This window comes from Hyalella azteca, unplaced genomic scaffold (assembly GCF_000764305.2).
Source record: "Hyalella azteca isolate HAZT.00-mixed unplaced genomic scaffold, Hazt_2.0.2 contig7030, whole genome shotgun sequence".
NCBI lineage: Eukaryota > Metazoa > Arthropoda > Malacostraca > Amphipoda > Hyalellidae > Hyalella > Hyalella azteca.
Window position 1 is genome coordinate 20,643 of NW_025937166.1, and position 23,750 is coordinate 44,392.

Here is a 23,750-nt window from a genome sequence, read left to right on the forward strand (position 1 = left end):
AAAGAAATAGAATTTTGTGAAACGGTTCGGAAGAAATGAACTGAACGAACTTCTATATTATCCTTTCACAGTGATCGTATTGTTTGCAGTGATGTCGTGCAGAAAATTATGAGTGCCAATCAGTGATGGAATTGGACACATCTCCATTTCATACAGTAGAGAGTTACCCAGCGAACAAAAGCCATATGATGGCATATCAATTTGTCATGCCAAGAGTGACTAACAAACAAAGCTGGACATTCGACAGCGGTGGTGGATATACAAAAAAGAAAATGTCAATTTCACAATCGACCAATTCAGAACGGCCTGAATCAAACCTTGACCTTCAGTATCCATCAAACGCAACGTACGAGTTTAGTGATAGTCGTGTGATCGACGGAAGAGAAAGAAACTCTGGCACAAGTCCCCAAATTATCGGTGCATGCAGTTTGGGGGAAATAGAACATAAGAACGATGAACTTTGTACAGTGAGCTTGCAGTGTGATAATATCTCTAGTGATTGTTTTAACCCGTCTAATGTTAATTGTCTACAATCATATCCTAGTGCACAAAACGTGACCCAGTCCCAATATTACAGCGACGTCTACTTCAATATTATTAACAGGACGTTTTGCTTTACGTGTGTCAAAAACGACACATCAGGGAGATCGTCTAACATTAGTGAAGTAAATCAGGTAACAAAAATATTACGCTGCAAAATGAACCAGTGCTCATTCGAAACCCATTGTGATACAATAGTGAGAAGCGATTATCTTGCGAAAACTCCCCCATCTTTCGACCCAATGAACAGCACCATAAAGAGACTGAGCAGCCCGTTTCATTTTAACGCTTCTTCATCGGCGTTCGGAAATATTGGCCATTTAACAACAAAAAACCATGAAGAATTATCCTTGGACCTGTCACATCATTCCTACACGATGATGTGGCCTTCACGGTTCCTAGTCCAGCATCAAGATTTTGACACAAACGACAGTCAACCTGGACTTGACCTCAGGTCATCACTGGTTTCAAATATGAGTTTATGGTCCGATTCTACCTATTCTGAACCAATCAACAGAAGCTATGGTGCGCTGGGAACCATGCTACCTGACCTGCCCACTTTGACCGGAAAACATTTTCCGTACGTCGAGTCCAGCAACGTTACCGTAGGACAGATCGTCCCCGACTACGACTTATCCTTCTTATTTCTGACACTCTTCATCCTGGCGGGCGGTGGGGGTAACATCCTCGTGTGTCTTTCTGTGAGTATGAAACATTATAACTCATATTATTATTATAATTATTCTACCTCGAGATTGTATTCTTAATCACTGTTTTAAATTTATTACTAATTTGAACATTAAAACTATCTGTTTTCTACATTTTATTCCTAGAGGGTAATCAATTTCGATGGATGAATGAATTTCCTTCGGTTGACATGCTAGATGATGATCCGGTTGACTATAGAACTGATAATTTTACGAAGGATTAGTCCAGAAGATATACATGAAAACAATTAGATTATGAAATCAGTCAATAGAGCAAGGCCTGAATCAAATATTAAACACTTGAATATCCCTCTTGAATATCTCACTTGAATAATCCACTAAAATATCTCACCTGAATATCGGACTTGAATATCCATCTTGAATATTTTATCTGAATCTCCCACCTGAATATCTCTCTTGAATATCCTACCTGAATATCCGTCTTTAAAAACCCCTCTTGAATCTCCCACCTGAATATCCCTCTTGAATATCCTACCTGAATATCCGTCTTTAAAAACCCTCTTGAATATTCCACCTGAATATCCCTCTTGAATATCCTACCTGAATATCCGTCTTTAAAAACCCTCTTGAATATTCCACCTGAATATCCCTCTTGAAGATTTCATCTGAATATCCCACCTATATAATATTCAGTTTATTCTCTTGAAAATTCCACCTGAATAACCTTCTTGAGTATCCCACCTGAATATCTCTCTTGAACAGGCGGATAACTAAGGTGCACTTCAAGCAGACACTCTATTTAAAGTGCTCGCAGCGAATTTCCTCCCATTCTATTTGTTAAAGAACTACCCCAGTCCCCTCCCTTTCATGATCTGACGTGAACGCATAAATCAACGTACAGAGATGATTTTGGTACCGTTGGATAGGTCAGAATGCCAGCTTTAAGATGAGACTAAAAACCGGAAAAGCCGAAATCCAAAATTTTACCCTAGACGCTCCCCTTAAAACCCAGCTTTGTGAAGAAGGTTGGCTAGCATATATTGTTGAAAATATTGTGCCGGTCTCGGCATCGGCGTCCGGTCTTCAAAGAGAAGCCAGCCTTTGACGCTCAAACCAACGAAGTGTAAAATGAACGGCCGCTCCGATACGTCTTGAGTTTGGAACATCTTTTGAAACTATTGCCTTGTCAGCGGAGAACAAAAAATGGAAAATGTGTATTAAATGAGGAATGAAGTTAAAAAATGTTCAGATTCATGGTGTTACATTGAAGAATTAAAATTGTTGTATTAAATATTAGATACTGAGTTAGATTATTTATCAGTTTACTATTTTCATTTGCCCAAAATCAATACACCCAATTAAAGCAACTAAACAACATGGATATATCTCTTAGTTTCATGAGTTTACATCTCAAATCTTTGCTTGGGATCAGAATTTAGTGGCTCATCGGATCTCTAAAGTCTACGGACGTTGCTATCCCCGTCTCGCGTGCTCGAGGGTTGTCGATATCGAATTCTGCATCAGCGTCAGGAAGTCATGGTCGTCCGAGCCGTTAATGAGCGCCAGCAACGCTCCAAACTGCTAACATGGCAATATCCTCAAACATACAAAGAAATTACAAGAGATTGTTGCAAACACTATAAAAAAATTCAAACGTTTTTCAAGTTTTATTATTAAATACAGAAGTATGGATCCATCAACCATATTTAAATCAAATGAAATTATAACAATTTTCATTATCATTGGCTCACGCCGTACTGATGCAATAAGTGATATATAGCAATGTCAGTGATAACGAGAGATAAATATAACGACGCGATAAAAAATTGGACAAGATTGCTCACTCGTGCTTTAAACTAATTATGAAATAAGCACATTAGCATAAACTCAAAACAAGGCGAAGAAAAGCAAGATAAATGGTAAAGATCAATTAGGTTGTGGCAAGGTTAAGAAATATTTGTCTTCATCCTGCGGATGCCGGCCGGACGATCTCGGTTCTCAAGAAAATGCAGAAGACGTGCCGAGGGCCGACAACAACAGGATTAATTTCGACGCCTTGTTTACTGAAATTTTCGATGCATTTACTGAAATTTGAACTTCAGCTCTTATACTAAACCTTTCGTAACATTGAAAACAGGAACGAAACCAATATCTCGAATTGAATAATTAAAAAAAAGTATTACCTAAATAGAAAAAATTTCCGTAAATATTGCTTGTATTATGCAGAATAGACAATACGAGCCTCCAGACTGCCACAGTCCTGGCACAAACATCTTGAAACTCGAGCAATACCTGCAGTTGGAAGACTGAAGGCGATTTTAGAAGATGAAATGTTACAGAAAACCTGATAACAAATTTCAATATCAAGAATCAGGTTCCCGAAGCAAGACGAATTACCGTCAAATGTGGTACAGATGCGAAGCCTGTAATATATATATACACTACGTAATAGTTTTTTATTTAAATTGTTCTTCTAGAAATACAAACTGAAGCCAACTTTCAATCTTAATTTTTTACCTGTTCAGAAACTCCGAACAGGTAAACTCGTGCGTCAGCAACTTTGCGTTTGGTGAGCTCAGGGCAGACTAACCAAATTGACTTCCTGGCATAAAAACAATCTTCCAGCGATCCCACCGCTGCAACGACCCAACGTAAACAATTAACTTCCTGTAAATGTTTAAAGGACTTGCCTAAACTCCTATAGCTCTGAACTCCTAATCTTTTTCATAAAGTCTAAGATAATTCTGCGCTCAAGTTAATTATGAGACTGAAAGCAAATAAACTGATTCAATTTGAGGAAGGTTGAGCGCCTATAACATTCTGCCTTTTATTGTGTATTACATAGTCAGAAATTAGACAGAATAAAATTCGAAGCAGTTTATGATGGCTTATATAGTGTATGGTCCAGTAAAACAAATCCATTTAGTGTTTCCGCAAACAGTTCCGCTTGGTTCTAGCAACCGCATTAGAATGGCGAATTAAATTTAATGTGATTGCTCTGTGAAAATAATCTGGTCCTTAAAACAACGCGAAAGGAATAATAAGAATTGTTATGAAGAATTTCATTGCATTCAAAAATAATATTGTTAATTACTAAGCAATACTTGAGTTACGATATTTTTTCAATAAATTCGTCGGTATAATTTATGGATGACATATATTAATGTATTATTTAAATGGAAGCCTTTTCCTCCTTAGAAGTAAATGAAAATCACAGGTTTAAAATATATGTATAAAATCATATCAACTATTCAGGTCTTTCAACTTTTTTATATATTTAAAACATGCAAATGAAGTAACACCTCAATCTAATTATGCATGCATGTAGGCGGGCTTTATTTACTTGCTTTCCTGCTTCACGACGAGCTAATCAAGAGTAAATAGGCGATGACGATGAAAAATGCAAATTTCGCTCCAGGGCAACGCTGTAACACTATCGTAGCCTTCAGTGGCTTTGCATGCTCTAATATAACGAAAACATTAATTAAAATTATCGTGGTTATTATATTATTATTATCTATAATGTCACAAAAACATTAATACATATAAACTTGATTATTATATTATTATTAACGTATCTCTTCATCTGAACCTCAGCTAGTACGACGGCGCAAGTGAAATATAAAGGGAAACTTATAGCAGCCCTTAAGATAAACTACGTGTTGTATTTAAAAATTTGATTTTCCCTTCTTCAATGGGAAAATTAAATCTGCGATGAGCTTTTACTCGTACAAATATTTATAAATGCAGTTCATTCCCTTTATGAATTGATTTATGTAGATGTATTATATTTACATAATTTCCAGGCAATGCATTCTAGACCCATGAATTCATAATGACGTTGCCAGAAAATAAAAATGTTCTGATTTGAAGCCAACGTTTGAAGTCTTTTATATGTCACGGCAATCGTTTCGGATGCGGCCCTAATCCTACGAAAGAATTTCATTCCAAGGTTTAATACCAACGATAAAAAAGAGTTTTTTCGAATCTAGAGTGGGACTTGAAATTCAAGTTTTGGCTTTTATGATTTTATCCTTCGTTTGCTGAGACTCGAGGAGACTTTTGATCTTCTTTGGGCACGTCCACGATACAAATGTAGTGAAGTTTATTGCTGTAAGTCGTGTAGTAGAAAATAAAGTAAAGTTTATTGCTGTAAATCGTGTAGTAGAAAATGAAGTAAAGTTTATTGCTGTAAATCATGTAGTAGAAAATGAAGTGAAGTTTATTGCTGTAAATCGTGTAGTAGAAAATAAAGTAATTTATTGCTGTAAATAGTGTAATAGAAAATGTAGTAAAGTTTATTGCTGTAAATCGTGTTGTAGAAAATAAAGTAAAGTTTATTGCTATATATCGTGTAGTAGAAAATGAAGTAAAGTTTATAGCTATAAATCGTGTTGTAGAAAATACAATATTGATTGTTGCTATAAATCGTGTAGTAGAAAATAAAGTAAAGTTTATTGCTGTAAATCGTTTAGTAGGAAATAAAGTAAAGTTTATTGCTATAAATCGTGCAGTAGAAAATGAAGTAAAGTTTATTGCTATATATCGTGTAGTAGAAAATGAAGTAAAGTTTATTGCTATAAATCGTGTTGTAGAAAATACAATAATGATTGTTGCTATAAATCGTGTAGTATAAAATGAAGTAAAGATTATTGCTATAAATCGTATAGTAAAAAATTAAGTAAAGTTTATTGCTATAAATCGTGTCGTAGAAAATGAAGTAAAGTTTATTGCTATAAATCGTGTAGTAGAAAATAAAGTAAAGTTTATTGCTATAAATCGTGTAGTAGAAAATAAAGTAAAGTTTATTGCTGTAAATCGTTTAGTAGAAAATGAAATAATCTATTTATTAAGTAATCGATCAAGTTTTGGTGGTTTGAAATCTTGAATCAGGTTTTCAGTCGGTTAAAATACTACCTTTATCACAATTTTAAGGAATGAAGTATTTACAATGGCATTCTAAATTTTAATTAGCCCTTTTTGGTCGTACAACACAGAAAGTTATTAATTTTTACTCAGTAAGAAATAATAAGTAAATCTATGCTAAAAATAAAAAAATATCATTAATAATTTTTGACACATTCATTAAAGAAAACTATTATTTTTCACGTAACACACCGATCATTTTTCCAGCAATGCTTGTTCAAGCTTTATCTAGTGAACATTTTCATGTGCAATCATTACGTGCTTATATATCTACACTTAACTTTTCACATACGTCTACTTATTTTATACAATTAAATTTATGTTACACTTATCTGCTAATAGTATACACGCCTTCGTATGTTATCCATGTGCCCATGCAAAATGTATATGCACATACTCGTAGTTCATAATGCAAATTTCAATAGATAGCCTTCAAATTCTTTGCATGAAATCTATACTGAAAATTACGCTATTATTCATTCAATTAATCTCAAAAGTTTTACTATGAAAAGAAGTCTAATTCCTCTTGTAAATCAATTGCATTTCTTAGAATTTTTTGGACATTTCCGACCTCGCAAAGTTCATTCACAGCCTAAACTACAACTAAATGGAAAGCTTTCTTGCCGTCTAGTTCATTTCAGCAGAACCAAAGTCTGCTAAGTGGATTCAATTCTTCAAATCACGCAAAAAGCATTAACTGCAGTGCTCTCGTCAAATAACTTTTGATTAAAATAACCTCAAGATTTTGACGCTGAAGAATCGTTACTGAAGTTCGCAATTTGTGAAGTGATCTTATGGAAGAAATTCGCAGGGAATTTTGAAGCAGTGAAGCGCAGTGCAATGGTAGTGAGTATAGCCGCATCGACATGAGAAGCCGTAGTGAAGTACCTCAGTGCAGTGCAGTGAAGCAGTGATTCACAGCCACGCAAAGCAAGCCACTTTGTCGCAAGAGGCTTCATTATTCTAGCGCTCGTCTTTTCTTCTTTTTGTTCATTGTTTCGAGGCAAGAAAAAATCGAGGCAATTTACTGAGGGGCGCTGCAGTTTTTGCCGCGACTGTACCAAGCGTCGGCCGCCGGCTTGACAAATGACGCCCACGCAGCTTCTCCGCTCAGGCGATTAGCGCCGAGTTTCCTGCTTAAATTCTGCGCTGCCTTTGAAAATTACAAGCGACCAATAGGTTTCCGCGCGTTCTTTTTAGGACATTAGAATTCTCTTGAAAACTTAGAGCAAAAATTTCGACTCCTGGGAGTACTTAAAACATCAGTCTTTTGAATGAATGCCTGTAACTCAAACAATAATGGAAAGATTTACTATAGCAGTATACATTTATTAAACGCTGAAAAACAAATGCATTAGTTATCCAATGTAACACGAAGTATTCGGACATCTTACGCAATCTAAACGAAATTATGCTTTATTGAAATCTATAAATTATAATTGGCGGCGAAAAAGTTCTATAAAATTCTGTATTAAATGAACAATTTTCGGATTCAGCCTTTTATATTTGTCTCCTGAACGTCCGAAAAATTTTCATGATTCCTCAAAAGATTTTGTTATCCTTGAGGCTGGGCTATGATGATCATTGCGAGGTATCCAATCTTGACTGCTAATAAATCCGTTGAATTGAGAAAAATGGCGTGGGCCATGATGTTATATTAGGGTTATAAGGGTGATATAAGGGTAGCCAAGTGGTTTTTGTTCAGAGTACTGGGTGTAGAGCAGCGATGTGCGGGTTCGATCCCAGCTCTGTGTGAAAGTTTCTGGTCAAAATTGGGGAAGAGGCCGGGCGGTTCAAGCAAAAGCAAAATTGGAGCAGTGAGTTACGAGTTCGGGACCATAACAAGCTGTGAATTTTCTACGATGTCAAGAATCGGCGACAGGCCTACGGCCTAATAAACGTTGAACCCACTATTATTATATTATTATTATGTGTAGCCAAATAATTTTTATAAGAAAAGTTCTGTTTAAAGTTAAGATTTAGTAAATAATCGGCGGCTTTGAGAAAGTGCTTTCCTTCTGAAGAGTTTTTTTGGTGATAGGTTAATCAGTGTGATTAATTTATCATATTCTAAAATATAAATGCTCGATATTAATATAGTAATTTTAGTTATGGAAATAAAATAAATGGTGGTTAAATTTATAGTAAAAAATTCAGTGTGGATTGAAATTTGAAAGTGACCGAGCGTCACGATAACTAGGTATTTAAACATAAATTACTTTATCGAAAATATTTACCGTTGCTTGAATGTGCAAACTGAAAGATTTATTTGAGATATGTAACAATATTTAGTTGAGAGGTCTCCACTCAGGTCCCTTTGTGTTTATGAAATGCATGTTGAATACTTTTCATCACCATAAATTTCGCTCCTTTTCAGAATATGAGTAAACATGAAATATAAATTACCTGCAAGATAAATATTGGATCATTAAACAGATTAACAGATTTTATCTCTAAATTAGTGAAACTATGTGGAATTCAAGTTAAAACCAAGCTGATTTTCCCCGCGAATTCAAGTCTACATTATTTCAATGCACGAAGGTTGTATGAGATTGACTAAGGTTTGTTTTGGTCGAATTCCGAAACGTAGAGAAATTTTATGGTGAACTTAAGGCTGCTAATTGCGGAAAATTTTTATTATTAAAACTATGTTAATTTTAAACGCAAATCCAAGTCTTCATAATCTCAATGCAAGAAGGTTGATCGAAAATTGACAAGGTTTGTATTTCTCTAATTCCGGAACTCAGCGAATTCTATGGCTTGTCGGAGGCGGCTAACTGCGAAGAAATTCTCATTAAAACGACACCAATTCCTTTCGCAAATTCCAGTCTACATTATTTCATTGCATAAAGGTTAATTGGAAATTGACGCGGGTTTGTACGGGTCGAATACAGAAACGTGTAAAAATTTAATTTTATGCCATGCGTAGTCTGCTAACCGCTCATTCTGTACACATTATACATGTTTATGTATACATTATTGCAAAGCAATAAGGTTTATGTCTACATTATTGCAATGCATGCAGGCTTATGTCTACATTGTTGCAATGAATGCAGGCTTATGTCTACATTGTTGCAATGCAAAAATGTTAATAGCAAATTGACGTTGGCTTATTTGGGCCTAATTTAGGAACGTAGAGAAATTTTATTCGTGTGTTGGAGGCCGCTAATTGCTTGCAGCTGGAATTACGGAGCCGTGATGAGAGAAGCTGTTCCTGAAGCGAACGTTTTTACCGACTGACGAGGCGCGTTCAATTAGCTGCGTTACTGGAATTCATACCTGAAAGTAAAACGTTTTTTGGCCGTCGAAACTTTAACGATGGAAATCGGATCTACAACAGGATTTTAATTGGAGATTAATTGAAATTAATTTTATGAAAGAAAGATGTTAAACTAGAATATTGAGAAAACGAAAGGGATATCGATTTAATTTATCTCGACCAATTTTGAAACGGAGGTATTTTCATCTATCGAAATACATATTATGTACAATATTTAATTTAGGCAGTAGTATAGCAGTATATTTGGATATTCAGGGCAAAGGTAATAGTTATTATTAAATTATTATTAGTATTGAATTGTTAAAAAATGCGGAGCTGTAATTTTTCCTAAATCTCGTGCTAAACTTTTAAAACAATTTGAAGTGACCAGGATTGATAATATTTCTATGAAATTAGACAGAAAAATTCAAACAATTTACCTTCTTGTTTTACTGCTGCAAAATTTGACTTCACTCACTACAAAGTTGAATTGTCCCCGATTAATTTAATATGTTAAAATTTTTAACACGCAGTACAAATTGTCTCAATTAAAACATAAATGGCAATGAAAAAGTTTATACGGACGATTTTAAGGTCTGCAGGAGAAGGGAAATTACATCGCTGTACAGGGATGAATAAGCTATAAATATTTGCTTGAGGGTTTCAGACCTGGGGAAATTTCGGGTATATTTCGTATGAAAAATTACAGAGGTTCAAGGTCTAGATGCTCCAAGATTAGGAAAAATCAAAGATTTTTCCGGCAGATTCAATAGACAGAAAGTCGAAGCGAAGATCGTAAGGATTGTGTGGGCAAATGATTAGTTCGCGGTCACTTCAGAACAAAGATACATATTTACATTTTCATTTTGAGTCGTTTTAGGAGTAGCGCGACAGCATTTAAAACTGGAACGCTGCGAGTTCCAAAATTGTTGCCGCAATGTTTGCGGATTGTCACCGATGAGGCTCAGCGTATTTTTTGTAACATTTTTTCAATTTATATTCAATTTTGCAGTGAATGATGTGCGCTCAAAGAAAGTAGCATTTTGATAGCATGCTATTTTGGTTTTTGAACCATGATATTCATGTATTAAACTCAAAGAGTGAACGAAAAATTTTCAATGGTCGTAATTCAAATTAATTGAACAAAATATCCCGGCGTCTCGACGGTGTTTTTGTAGCAGAATAATTACTTTACTCTTTCAATTTTATTGTATATAAATAAATTGGATCACAAGAATTTAGTCTTTCTGATCAAATATCTTTCTCTTCGGATTTTATTTGATTATTAAATTTTCTATGTTCATATTTCTTTTAAAGCGGTTTTATTTTCTTTTAGACTCGTATACCTTTCTTAAATGGTGTCTTAAGGAGAACTTATCTTCAACTTTAATTTCTCATTTAGATTATATGAATAGATTTCCGCCACAATTCGCATTCAAATTTGTTGATTGATCACTTTCATGATAATTTAATGTTCAATTGTTTTCTCACAAAAATTAACAGATAATTATTATTATTACTATGATGATATTAAAAACTAATAGATAATGCTATTATCTCTAGTATCCCATAAATAACAAAGAATTTGCATGCTCAAAATGTTTACTTTCCATTTCATGTTTCATGCTCCAGATCTGCCTGGAGAAGACACTGCACAACGTCACCAACTATTTCCTGATGTCCCTGGCTGTGGCCGATCTCTTGGTCTCGCTCGTGGTCATGCCATTCGGAGCCATTGCTGGATTTTTTGGTGAGTCCAGAAATTAAAGTCGCCGTAAATGTGCTTCAAATTTTGATGAAAACGTTGTTGATGCAGACTGCAGGGAAATTCTAAATCATCTTAGGATAAAAATTTAAAAATTTTAAGCCTCAAATGCGATAAAAGCCTGAAGATAGAGGTCTCTGCAATTTTCCACCATTGCACGAATATAGAGGGCATGAGAACAGCAATTTTTGATTTTTTATTCAAGAGAAAGTGATGAACTGAACTGTTAATGTTACAGGCTACTGGCCGTTTGGACTGCTGTGGTGCAACATCTACATCAGTTGCGATGTGCTGGCGTGCACATCAAGCATCATGCACATGTGCACCATTTCCTTAGGGCGCTACATGGGTATCAGAAACCCTCTGAAAACTCGACATAACAGTAAGAAGGTGAGGAATTAATTAACCTATATTTCCTTCCATATATATTTCCTTAAATTATTCGTGGAGCTGGAAAATATTTTTGAGAACACAGCCCTATAGCATTTCCAAATTTTTGGAAATGACGATGACTCAGAAACTTCCAGAAAATAATGATTTGTAATTGTGTTCTTCTACCTATACAACACATCAATTAAAAGTATTTACCAAAAAGCGTATATTATAAACAAGAAAAACCATGCAGACGGGATTCTCACTAGTTATACACCATGAATGAAAATTTAGAACCATCTTCATACACACAAAAAGTGAGTCTGACAACAAACTTGAGTCGGCCTCATCAAAATCACCCGCCCAGAAAATAGGACGCTGAAATTTCTAATGCCCAACAGAAAAGAATTCTCCCACCTACAACCTAAAGTTTCTACTTGGAGCAGCAGTCTCAAAACATGTAGCAGTTTCACACCTGCGACGGAATCCAATTGTGCTATCAGCTTTGGAGTCTGATTCTATGTTCTTTCCTGGCACAAATTCTCTAGCAAAGTCTGGCATCTTTTGTGCTCCGTAGAGCCACTGTAGATTGCAAAAGTTCCCGACAGACGCCATGTCAAGTTCACCGTCCACCCTTTACTTGAGGAATGTTCCGCTGAGAGAGTCTTGAATTTAAGTGAATATTCTTTGCTGGAGCTGAGTAACATTTATTGCGCTCCGATCAGCATATGGAATATTCTATATTGAAAAGAAGATATTTAAATACTTTGAGATTGAAGATTAATCGTAAAAAGAATAGTGAAGAGTACACGTATATTTACTCTTATAGTAAAAAGATTGAAGAGTGATAGTAAAAAAGCCATCTATACCAGAACTATAGATGGCATAAATATTATTCCACACGATACAGCGGGAAAAACTTCCTTACTTTGGAAATATCCCTGATATATATTTTTATTTAAAAATTTCGAAGCCAATTTTTGTATTTTTCTGTTTTTTTTTCATCACGCAAAATCCAGTTGAATCAAAGTGCCTGCTTTGAATTGAATTGACTTTGTTCAGCTAAGTGTCGTCTTAATAAAAAAAGTTAAGTGTCCAAATTGAGTTTGACAAGCACCTACTCTTAATTTAAAATTTAAACTTTTAGATTTAATTCATTCGACGACACTTCAAATCAACATAAGGGCCTCCAATGCCAAAATCATAATAATATTTTTTTTGCCGTTATCATCCGTCAAGAATGTACATCAATTTTAAAGACGCTTGGTCGGCGGCAGATAGCGCATTAGTTGGATGGTTCCGCGGACATAAACAGGCGAGCAGGCGAGGTCACCCAAACACAGGCGAGCAGGCGAGTTCACCCAAACACAGGCGAGCAGGCGAGCTCACCCAAACACAGGCGAGCAGGCGAGCTCACCCAAACACAGGCGAGCAGGCGAGCTCACCCAAACACAGGCGAGCAGGCGAGCTCACCCAAACACAGGCGAGCAGGCGAGCTCACCCAAACACAGGCNCAATACTCATCATTATTGTTCTCGTAATTAATCAATACTCATCATTATTGTTCTCGTAATCAATCAATACTCATCATTATTGTTCTAGTAATTTACCAATACTCATCATTATTGTTCTCGTAATAAATCAATACTCATCATTATTGTTCTCGTAATCTACCAATACTCATCATTATTGTTCTCGTAATCAATCAATGCTCATCATTATAGAAAGAAATGGTTGGGAATTGTGCAAGAAATCGCTTGCATGAAAATTTCATCCCATCAGTACAGTATTGAACTTGTATTATTGAGCAGTGTACCCTGTGTGATTTTTTTATTCAGTGGAATATGAAGGGTGCTCATGAAAAAATTTACAAATAAAAAAAAAGATGCAAAAATAAAAAAAAATCGACATAAAAATTTCTTACAAATCATTGTTTTTTTCTTAACCTATACAAAATTCATTATAAGGAACACAACTCAAGATTTTTGTCACTTACACAATTTTTCTACAATCTCGCAGATGGTTGGCTTGAAGGTGGTGCTGGTGTGGTGCTCGGCGATGTTCGTCACGTCCCTCATCACAGTTCTGGGCATCGTTGATCCACTGAACATAATGCCTTCGCACGACATCTGCGCTATCAACAACAGGGCTTTCTTCTTCGTTGGTTCTGTGTGCGCATTTTTCGTGCCTATGGTAATCATGGTGATTAGCTACGCGCTCACAGTGCACCTCTTGAGGAAAAAAGCCAAGTTTGCCGCCGATGTTTCAACGGGCAAAGCTCGAACGATGGGAAGATATCGTTCAGTTAAGAGGAAAGCCCAAGTGAATAAGAGGGCTGACCCTCGACCTTACCCTTACGACGAGCGTCTTGGTCTCAGCAGAAGTTATGCCAACGGCTCAAGTTTATTCAGCGTGGAGGATCCAACGCAGGAGTCTCAAGGGCCCTCTACGCCGGAGTCCATCGAGCAGGATACGCGCAACTTCAGAATGAAGGCTTTGCGCCTCCAGTTGGTCGGATCAGCAGCGTGGCATCTCCGGTTCCTAGCCACTAAAAAACGTGACGCTCTGGCAGCCAATGCTGTCGCCACCGAACAAAAAGCTTCTAAAGTTTTGGGATTAGTTTTCTTCGCGTTCTTGATATGCTGGACTCCATTCTTCCTGTTGACGGTGTTCATGGCTGCTTGTCCAGGCTGTTCTGTTCACCCGCAGCTCTCGAACATGGTACTCTGGCTAGGCTATGTCTCATCTACTATCAACCCTGTGATTTATACCGTCTTTAACAGAACTTTCCGATCAGCTTTCATCAACCTCCTGTGTTGTCGTTATTCGTTCATCAGTGGGCCCAACAGAGGGTTCTCGGGGTCAGAAAACCCTTGTGGAGGAGGACCCCATGGTCCTCCCCCAACCACTTGTTCCATCCACACGCTTTCTACTTATGTTCGCAGTCCCACATTCCCCCCTCCTACGACTCCAGCGGCTTCATCGAATCAGGAGCACAAAGTTTGAATGGAAGCTCATCTAATCGTTGAGTCTGACCGAGAATATTCGAACGCCCATGTCTGGCTTCCACGGATATATTATATTATATGTTTGTCCCTATGTCCCTTATTAACCGTTACATCTGCAGCAGGACTTATTATTTTGTGTGCAAAAACTTGCATAACTTCTCATTATTAATTTTGAAGAGAAAAGAGTTCACACGATAGTTTGGAAGAAAATGTGTGCCTGGCACTTTTTTGGTGTAAATAAGAAATTGTATCGAAATGAGTTATGGAGGTCTAGGTTTCCAGTCTCTTACAACTAGTCTCAATCACAATCAGCAAGATGAAAATAATTTTCATCTTGCTTGATTTTCGTCGTCAATTATGATCCCATTCGGATCATAATTGACGATCTCCATGTTATTTTATTAAACATTATCTCGAATCGGTAGATGGAAATAAAGAACCATGTGTCCCACTATATATACATCCTGTGAAAGCAAACAAATAATACAATAATTACCTGAAAATGCTGTAACTTGGCCGATTGGGAAAATAAAATTCATAATTTCAAAAAAGTTTGGGACGTAATCATCCGCAATTGGCTCGTTCTTCGCTCACAACTCCAATCATAATTATTTTTAGGTTACGAAATTTATATAAACCAAAATTTAAAAATGAAATGTAAGAAATTCTGAGAGTACTTTTTCTACTATTACAAATTTATTTACCTTCTAAGAAGGGAAATTTTAGCAGCAAGTGCGCATGTAAGAATAAAATCACAGGACTTCAGTCTTTGTAATGATTTATATGATGTACATGCTTCACCAGAAAAACGTAACGGATGCATGCTAAAGATAGTAGAAGGATGACAGAGATAAGCGAACGGATTATGAAGATACTTGTACGTACGTTTAAAGTGTTTAGGAACGAGTTTTGTGTGTCTGATAGTGTAGAAAATTGATGTGTACAAATACAAGGTAACCAACAATCAAAGTGTATCATCTCTTCCATGTTTCTTGCAATTATAAGAATTAGTTTGTTTGTCAATGATACTCAATAAGACAATACGACACTTAGCTGCTCTTTCATTTTCCTACTTTAAATCTGATTTGCTGCATTGATAGAGGCATGCCAATTCCCTCGTGAAATTATTAAAGTGCCTCAAGAAACTTTCAGTCGCCCCTGAAATCATCTCAATCGGTTATTTGAAAGTTAATATTGACAAGAATAATATTTCGTTTCTACGTAACGAGATCAACCATCAAACATGGGTGTACTTTGACTCCAATAATGAAAGCTACGAAGCTTCATGAAAATTATTACGTTTCGCGCGTCGTTTACAACGAACGAAACGGAAGCGTTGCATCCATTACTAAATACTTATACACAAAACGACATATAGGGTATCCCATTCTCGAGTTTTCTTCTCAGAGTTCCAATAATTTCAAATGGTTTCCATCAGTGAAATAGTCAGATCTTTGAAATTTCTCATACAGTTTTCCGATATTTGGTTTCAAATTTGAACATGAAAATATGCTATAAATCTTATAGATTGTCAGGATAGCATTATTCAATAACGATAAGGTATATTTATTCAGAAGAAAACGGCTGTGTTTTCTTTTAATCACTAAGATTTTTAGCCTTTAATATTTTGTTAACATACGAATCAAGTTTGTAACGCGGGTCAAGTTTTTAACATACGAGTCAAGTTTGTAAACAAATTTCACGGTTAAACACAAAACAATTTTATTTTACCGAAGGAAAAAGACTAATAATTTCATATGATGACCTTAGTAACGAATTCTATGTAGCTATTACTAAGAAATTGGGAATTTTCTTATGAAAGAATGCTAGAGATGAAGTTAGAAAACGTATAATAATAAATAATATCTATTTAAAGATTTAGATGAAGCGATGAAGGCGCCAAAGATATTATTTCCTTCATTGGTGAATTTTCTTCAAAAATTCAGGCCGGGAGGATGCTTTATAAAAGAACAACTACAATTTTTAGTTTTTTATTTTCAAGTAGCATTACTCAAGCGTTCACTTAAAAATGCAAAAGTATTTGATAAATAAACGCTATAATATAAACCGTATATTGAATAAATTTTTGTAATGGAATCGATTGATTTCTTCATCAAAAATATAAAGGCACATGTATCAGCTGAATGCTTTCTTGAAAAACTTCTATTAATAACGAGTTAGTCTATTAATAACGAAAAACTTCTAACAGTCATCACAAAATTGCCTAAACGCAACCTCATTATTTGAATTTCATAACTAAAAACTTATGTCGTCAATGACATTAGAACTGAGACATATTCTCTCAAACACGATATTTTTCGCATGAATCGAGTTTTCGTACACAATTCCTGAAAATTTTGATTCCTTCAATAATTGTTTGTTCGGAAATTGCAGATTTTATTTGATACTTTCAACCATTAGTTCGTCATATACACGTGGAAACTTTTTTAAAACAGACAAAAACTCTTTGAGAAAAATAGACCAATGGAATCGCAGATTTTTTTAAATATTCAGAAATTTGTAATAACCCTTTTGTTATAACTGACAAAAATTCATTAATTCATATCTGCCCATGACATCGCAGAATTTAATTAACATTGTTAGCTAAATGCGTCCAGAATACGTGGAATTTCATTTAAAACGCACGAAAACTCCACGTGACAAACCTGCTAGCGACATTCTGCAAAGCGATACATTCGCTAAATTGGAGTCTTGTCGACTTGGTCTCGAAGGCTCCCATAACTCAAGGCCAAAATAATGAGTTCCATGAATCAAACCTTGGAAGAAATGATCCTTACTGATATTGCAATGAAGTTGAATGGCTGTTTTGAGCAAGTTCCATTGGAACAAAAATAAATGAAATTTTCCAGGGTCTGATAGTCTTGCAGAACAACTCTACAGTGAACCGCCAACTCTTTCGCTGACTCAACCATTATTGGTTTGAACGCCACAAAAACTTGAGAAGCAAGCAATAAATCTTAAGTCATTCAGTGTAAACAATTTCGATTCAAAGACGATTCATCATGACGGTTTTGTGAGGAAGTTGAAATTGAAAAGAAGTACTGGAAATTTCCTTTGATGTTTGTTTGTAATTGGTCAATCCAAATCAGAAGAAATTTTTTCCCCTAGAGAAATACTCAACAATCAACAGTGGCTTTGTGCACAAATTCCGCAAATTCGGAATAAACCCGTGCATCTAAAATGAGAGTCACAAGTTCTCCAACATTTTATTTCTGAGGACTGGGAAGCAATCAAGTTTCACGCAGATTCGCGACCACCATCCGCAGAAATGCAAAACCCGCTGATTGCGGAGGTCCGACTTCCTTAATTAATCCATAAACTGTTAGGACCTTCGACTTAACTTCCATAAAAAACTAAGCTAACGTCCTCCTACTCTATCCCACTTCCATTAAAACTTCAGCCAAGAGTTTTCACCAAAGTACAAACTTCTCCACAAAACAGAACCGATCAGAGAGCCCAGCAATGCAAAGCCGAATATTCCACACAAATTTCAACGCTGAAAACGCGCACTCCACTGATTACTCACTAAAAGTGATTAGTAAAGCGATTGACTTAGACGTAAAAAGATGTAAGAATACATTTACTTCTACTTACTTAATTGGATGATTGGAGTAATTTTAAAAAGCCATGACCATGCAATACATCATGAAGAATGAAGGACACTTTGCCATTCAATGCTAAATCGTTTCTTCACAACTGAAGCAATATTAGCCGTTTGATGCCAAGTTCAGACATGACAATAAAGCGCAACCAAGACATTAAAAGAGGAACTCTGGGAAAAACGTCTGCCTGACGCGTAATTCTCGTTAAATACGCGGTAATTATTTCTTCATATAACGTTGCTTTAGCGCATAAAATTCATACTGCCATTTCACTAAGGATTGTAATATCGTCGAAAATCTTTATTGGGAAGTTCTCTTTGGTAGTTGGCAGGCAAAAAAAATAAATCTCCAAATAGGAACAGTGAAAAATTCATGTTTAAAATAACTTTCTTGGAAAATTTTTGAAGTGTAAAAAATGTTTCACAATTCTCTCAAAAAGCATCCGTCTTTCGATACGAGGAAAACGGATTTCAAAATTTGAATGAAGTATGATAAAATCTAAATATCCGCGTACAAGAATATGTATGAATTATCTACGAATATATTTACTTGCAGAAATGTTATATAGTTTGCTATATGAAATGCTTTTATGTATATAAAATAAATCATGCTAAGTTCACACAGGTTAATAGATATGCCATTTATTATAGCAGTCAATTCGATCGATATAATCTCCCATTCATCATCTCAACTTTCATGACAAATGATCAAGATGGAATTTTAGATTTTCATCAAATTATGTACGCAATCATTCATGAATAATTTGTGAGGTTCATTTCATCAAATTCCCTGCCTAGACTTAATTTTCGGTGGCTAGAAGCTGATGGAAATCGTCCCATAGTAAATGTTGAGGTACGATTAACTGATGAAGCTTCGAATTATCCTGAGAGGCTGTGTGGCTTCACCAGCATTCAGAACTTCGACAGCATTGCAAGTTCTGGCACAGCTTCGCAGGCAGTTCTGGCATAGCTTCGGAGGCAGTTCTGGCACAGCTTCACAAGCAGTTCTGGCATAGCTTCGCAGGCAGTTTTGGCATAGCTTCGCAGGCAGTTCTGGCATAGCTTCACAGGCAGTTCTGGCATAGCTTCACAGGAAGTTCTGCCACAGCTTTTCTGGCAGTTCTGCTACAGCTTTACAAGCAGTTCTGGCACAACTTTGATGACTGCTTCAGTTGGTGGCCTTCAGCCTAAGCTGCTTCAGCCTAAGATATACAGAATCAACCAGGCCTTTATCAGGCCTTTTCTAGTTCTTTGTAAGCTATGAAAAATGTTACACTCTCAAAATTTCAGTGATTATGCAGTTAGAATTGAAAGTCTTACAACTGTCTTCGTTTCAAAGAGGTAAGTTTTTTATTCATTTTTTCTCGAATAAATTTCCATTCTCATGGATATGAGATTTTACGAACGTCATATAGCGATAGAAAGAACAATAAATGAAGGAAAGTTTGCCGAGTAATCATATTAGTCTAATTCCGGAAAAGATTCCTTCCATTTAAAAAAAAATTCTTTAGCTTTCAGAACAATTTTTCAAGAATATCTGTACTACATCTGAACCTTGTGACCCGACTGTGAAGTGAGCCAAGTAAAGTGATGGCCTCCGGCTAGTGCGTGTCTAACAATATTGAAGTCACCCCTAACCGAATGCAATGCATTCCTAGATACAATAAATAACTCCAGGTGAAATTTCCAGAATATCTGGAACGACGAGTCATGAATGGCTTCACGAGGTCTCTGGTTCCGGAGCCTTTTGCGGTACGTGGATGAAATTGGAAACTGAAGGACCTTCAAGATTCAGTAAAAATAGTTTTTAATTTTGACTTCAAACATCATGTAAGGTTCTATTTGGAATTCCATTATCTATCGAATGTAGTCATGGCCATGCAGAGTTTGTATTCAAGAAGCATTTATTTTACGGTAATGAAGGAATTAAATAATAAATATATCACGACTTTGTTACGATACTTTTTTTAGAGCTATTCAATCTACATTCGATAAGATTTACTTAATCTTGATTCAAGTTAAATAAGAATAGGAACGAGGAACCTTGTCCTTTTTTGATGCTCGAAATAAGAACTTCTATATAAGAAATTCTATTGATGACTGCTTCTATATAAGAACTTCTATATAAGAAATTCTATATAATAAGAACTTCTTCTATATAATAAGAACTTTGAACAATTAAATTGAAAGATTTGTGACTGTATCACTTAAACTTTAGATTATCTGATAATATTTAGATGGAAATATGCGTTAAAGTGATATGCATTTAAATTATTGCTGTCGAATATGTTGAATAGTGTAATACAATTAGAAAATAATTACGGAACACACATTTTCCAAGTAAAAATGGGAAAAGTAATTTATATTTAATCTAATATAATTACAACAATATCAAGAGGTTCAAAATCAATTTATGAAAATTCGTATTGTCGTTCGCTACATATTTCCTTTGAAAGCGCGACGTTTATAAGAGGTCTGCTGACGACACGAGTGAACGTAGCTTTGTCATAACGAAAAACTTGTAAAAACCCTAAAAATATAACTTGTGAAAAATGTAAATTACCTGAGGTGTACACTGCACACCATTGGCTTCGTCAATCAGAAAACTGAAAACGAGTGCAAGATTCCCAAAAAGATTTTCGTTTATACCGAAAACATTTTTCCTCTTTGGGCGAAGGGAGAGATTAGTTTTCAAGAACTGAGTATATTATTTAATTTTTAAAATGTCAAGAATTTCGGACGAAACCCAACAAGAAATAGGAAACAAAAGCTGTCTAGCTTCCATTATTTATATTTCTAAAAATGTTTAAACATGAATTTAGAAGATTTACAACATGAATTTAGAAGAATCATTTACACTAAACACTCAGTCATGCCCGGATCAAGTTCCATGTTGATACTAATTTTCCAGTCAGCGTCATCCAGTTCCAAGTCAGCATCACTCAATTCCAAGTCAGCATCACTCAATTCCAAGTCAGCATCACTCAATTCCAAGTCAGCATCACTCAATTCCCAGTCATCATGCCTGTTGTTCCACAGCGAGCTTCATCAAGGCTGGGAGAAGCACTGCATTATAATCACAAACGCAGCTGAGGCGCTCCCATTAATCTCCATTGTGGCGGTAACTCGCCTTCCTCATGTCAGAATTCAACCCAAAAATTCAACTCCCGTCATCAATTTGCAAACACGGTTTATATGGGAATAGATAAATAAAGATTATCTATTATTGGATGGAGGACAAGGTACTTCAATTGGAAGGTGGATACTTTAATTTAACGACAGGACGAACACGTTTAATGATTTCTTCAATTCCGGAATGTACCAGACATAATTTTCTAAGTTAAAATTTAGCACGAAAGGACAATTTTAGAATCAGACGTATTTTATATTAAGATTACAAACTAAAATTTCAAGTATAGTTTCGGAGTAAGTTTTTTGCTCTTGAAGATGAAAAGCGTGAGAATTCTAAATGATAACCCATGATAAAAAAAATTACAAATTTTAGGCGACTTTAGCATTGCCAATGATGTACTTAGTTAAGGTTTAATGCACCGAACGGGGCAGATTGTGGAACAAACAGCAATTCGTCTACACAAATAATCACTAAATATTTTAATACGATTCAAAATGAAATTTGCACTCTACAGGCGTAGAATTTGAGATAAGGTAACAAATTCTGCCAATATTAACGATGGCTGATCGAGACAACAATGTATTCTTCAATTTACACGCGAGAATATATTTTATGCTCAATTTATTCAATCGAAGTGTTCAATATTTGTGTTTTATGCAAAACAACAGTTTCAATGTATGTGGTTAATACAATAGAAAATATTAGAACCACATTCATGAGTAAAAATATTCTCTAAGCATCATAATGAGGTCCCTAGAGAGTAATTGACACTTATATTCAGTAAATGGTAATTATTTTTTTCAGTTATGAGACTTAATTGAAGCTTTCTTTCTTTAGTTATGAGACTTGAATGTTTCTTTCGTCAGTCATGGAACTTGAATGTTTCTTTCTTCAGTTATGAAAGTTGAACATTTCTTTCCTCAGTCATGAGACTTGAGCTGTCCTATATTCAGTTATGAAACTTGAACCTTTCTTTCTTCAGTTTTGTGACTTGAACGTTTCATTCTTCTGTCATGAAACTTGAACGTCTCTTTCGTCTGTGAGAAAACTTGAACGTTTCATTCTTCAGTCATGTGACTTGAACGTTTCTTTCTTCAGTTATGAAACTTGAACGTTTCTTTCTTCAGTTATGAAGCTTGAACGTTTCTTTCTTCAGTTGTGAAGCTTGAACGTTTCTTTCTTCAGTTATGAAACTTGAACGTTTCTTTCTTCAGTTATGAAGCTTGAGCGTTTACATCTTTATACATCTTCAGGGTTTCCGATTCATTTTCTCATTTTCACTTTGCACGCCGAACGCATGCACGTCTGAACAGAACAACGCGTAACTGTATATAGTTCCGCATATAATAATATTTCCAGCATATTTTTGAGCCAGTGCCCGGCGTTGATCTCACGGCAGATTAGAGTATATTTAATTAACTTGTTTTGTTTTCTATTCTTATGAGGAGAGGGACTCTCATAATATTTTCCCCCTTACACTCCTTATTGATAAGCAGGTTCTTGCAGAAGTTAACAATCGGAAAGGAGTGTTCGGTTTAATCCTGCTCTACCAAGTCCTGTTCTCATGGGTCTGTCACTGTTTTTCTATGTTCAGGCCCAGGTTATATTCGCAATGGCTCTTCTCCACTATTTCAGGTTCTCCTCTGTTATTATGGGTTCTATTCTGTTCTGTCAGGTTCAGCTCAAATTAATGTGTTTACGAACTATGGTCTTTCTACGATCTCGCGTGGTTAGACGAAATGCAAGCAGCACAGATAAATTATGGATGCTCGTTCTAATAATTACTCATATAAATGAAATATTAAAAAAAACATGCCTGTAATTCGCAATGACTCAATTTATCATAAAAACTCAGTGTATAATGCTGAATTTTGGTCATTCGTGATCTCCTAAATGAGTAGCTACATTCGATTGCCAACGATTAAGTGTAAAGCGGTGATGATGTGGTGATGCTGTGTAAAGCGGTGATGATGTGGTGATGTTGTGTAAAGCGGTGATGATGTGGTGATGTTGTGTAAAGCGGTGATGATGTGGTGATGTGTAATGCGGTGATTATAAGATGACGTTGTGTAATGCGGTGATGATGAGATGATGTTGTTTAAAGCGGAACGACTTACAATCATTAACGTGGTCCTCTTGACTAGGACTTCAGCAGATTACCTAACCGAATTCACTGCCCAGAAAATTCGAACGAAATTCGTCCTTATTAACGCCATTAGTTTATACTACGCCGCTCCGTATTCATCGGTAGTAAAATGACGAACTAATTCTCCATGATCAACGCAAAATGGAGAAGATTTCTCCACATCATTATTACGGGCGAGACCACTAGTGAAAAGGAGAAGAATCTTATTGTATACAAGTACATTAGTGTAGCTCTGATAATATTCAGATGGCAGGAAAACAACGTTTGAAAAGATTCCCGATGTCATGATGGCGATCGCTACGTAGTACGCA

The 23,750-nt window shown here is 35.7% G+C and overlaps 1 protein-coding gene across 1 annotated transcript; it reads left to right on the top strand.

The window, feature by feature from the left end:
* Nucleotides 1-465: 465 nt before the first annotated feature.
* Nucleotides 466-15,049, top strand: LOC108682803 (5-hydroxytryptamine receptor 2C). Its single transcript, XM_018172043.2, has 4 exons — nt 466-1,241; nt 11,026-11,143; nt 11,397-11,548; nt 13,550-15,049. The coding sequence occupies exons 1-4, from the start codon at nt 699-701 to the stop codon at nt 14,534-14,536; spliced, it is 1,800 nt and encodes a 599-aa protein (XP_018027532.1). The 5' UTR covers nt 466-698; the 3' UTR covers nt 14,537-15,049.
* Nucleotides 15,050-23,750: the final 8,701 nt, after the last annotated feature.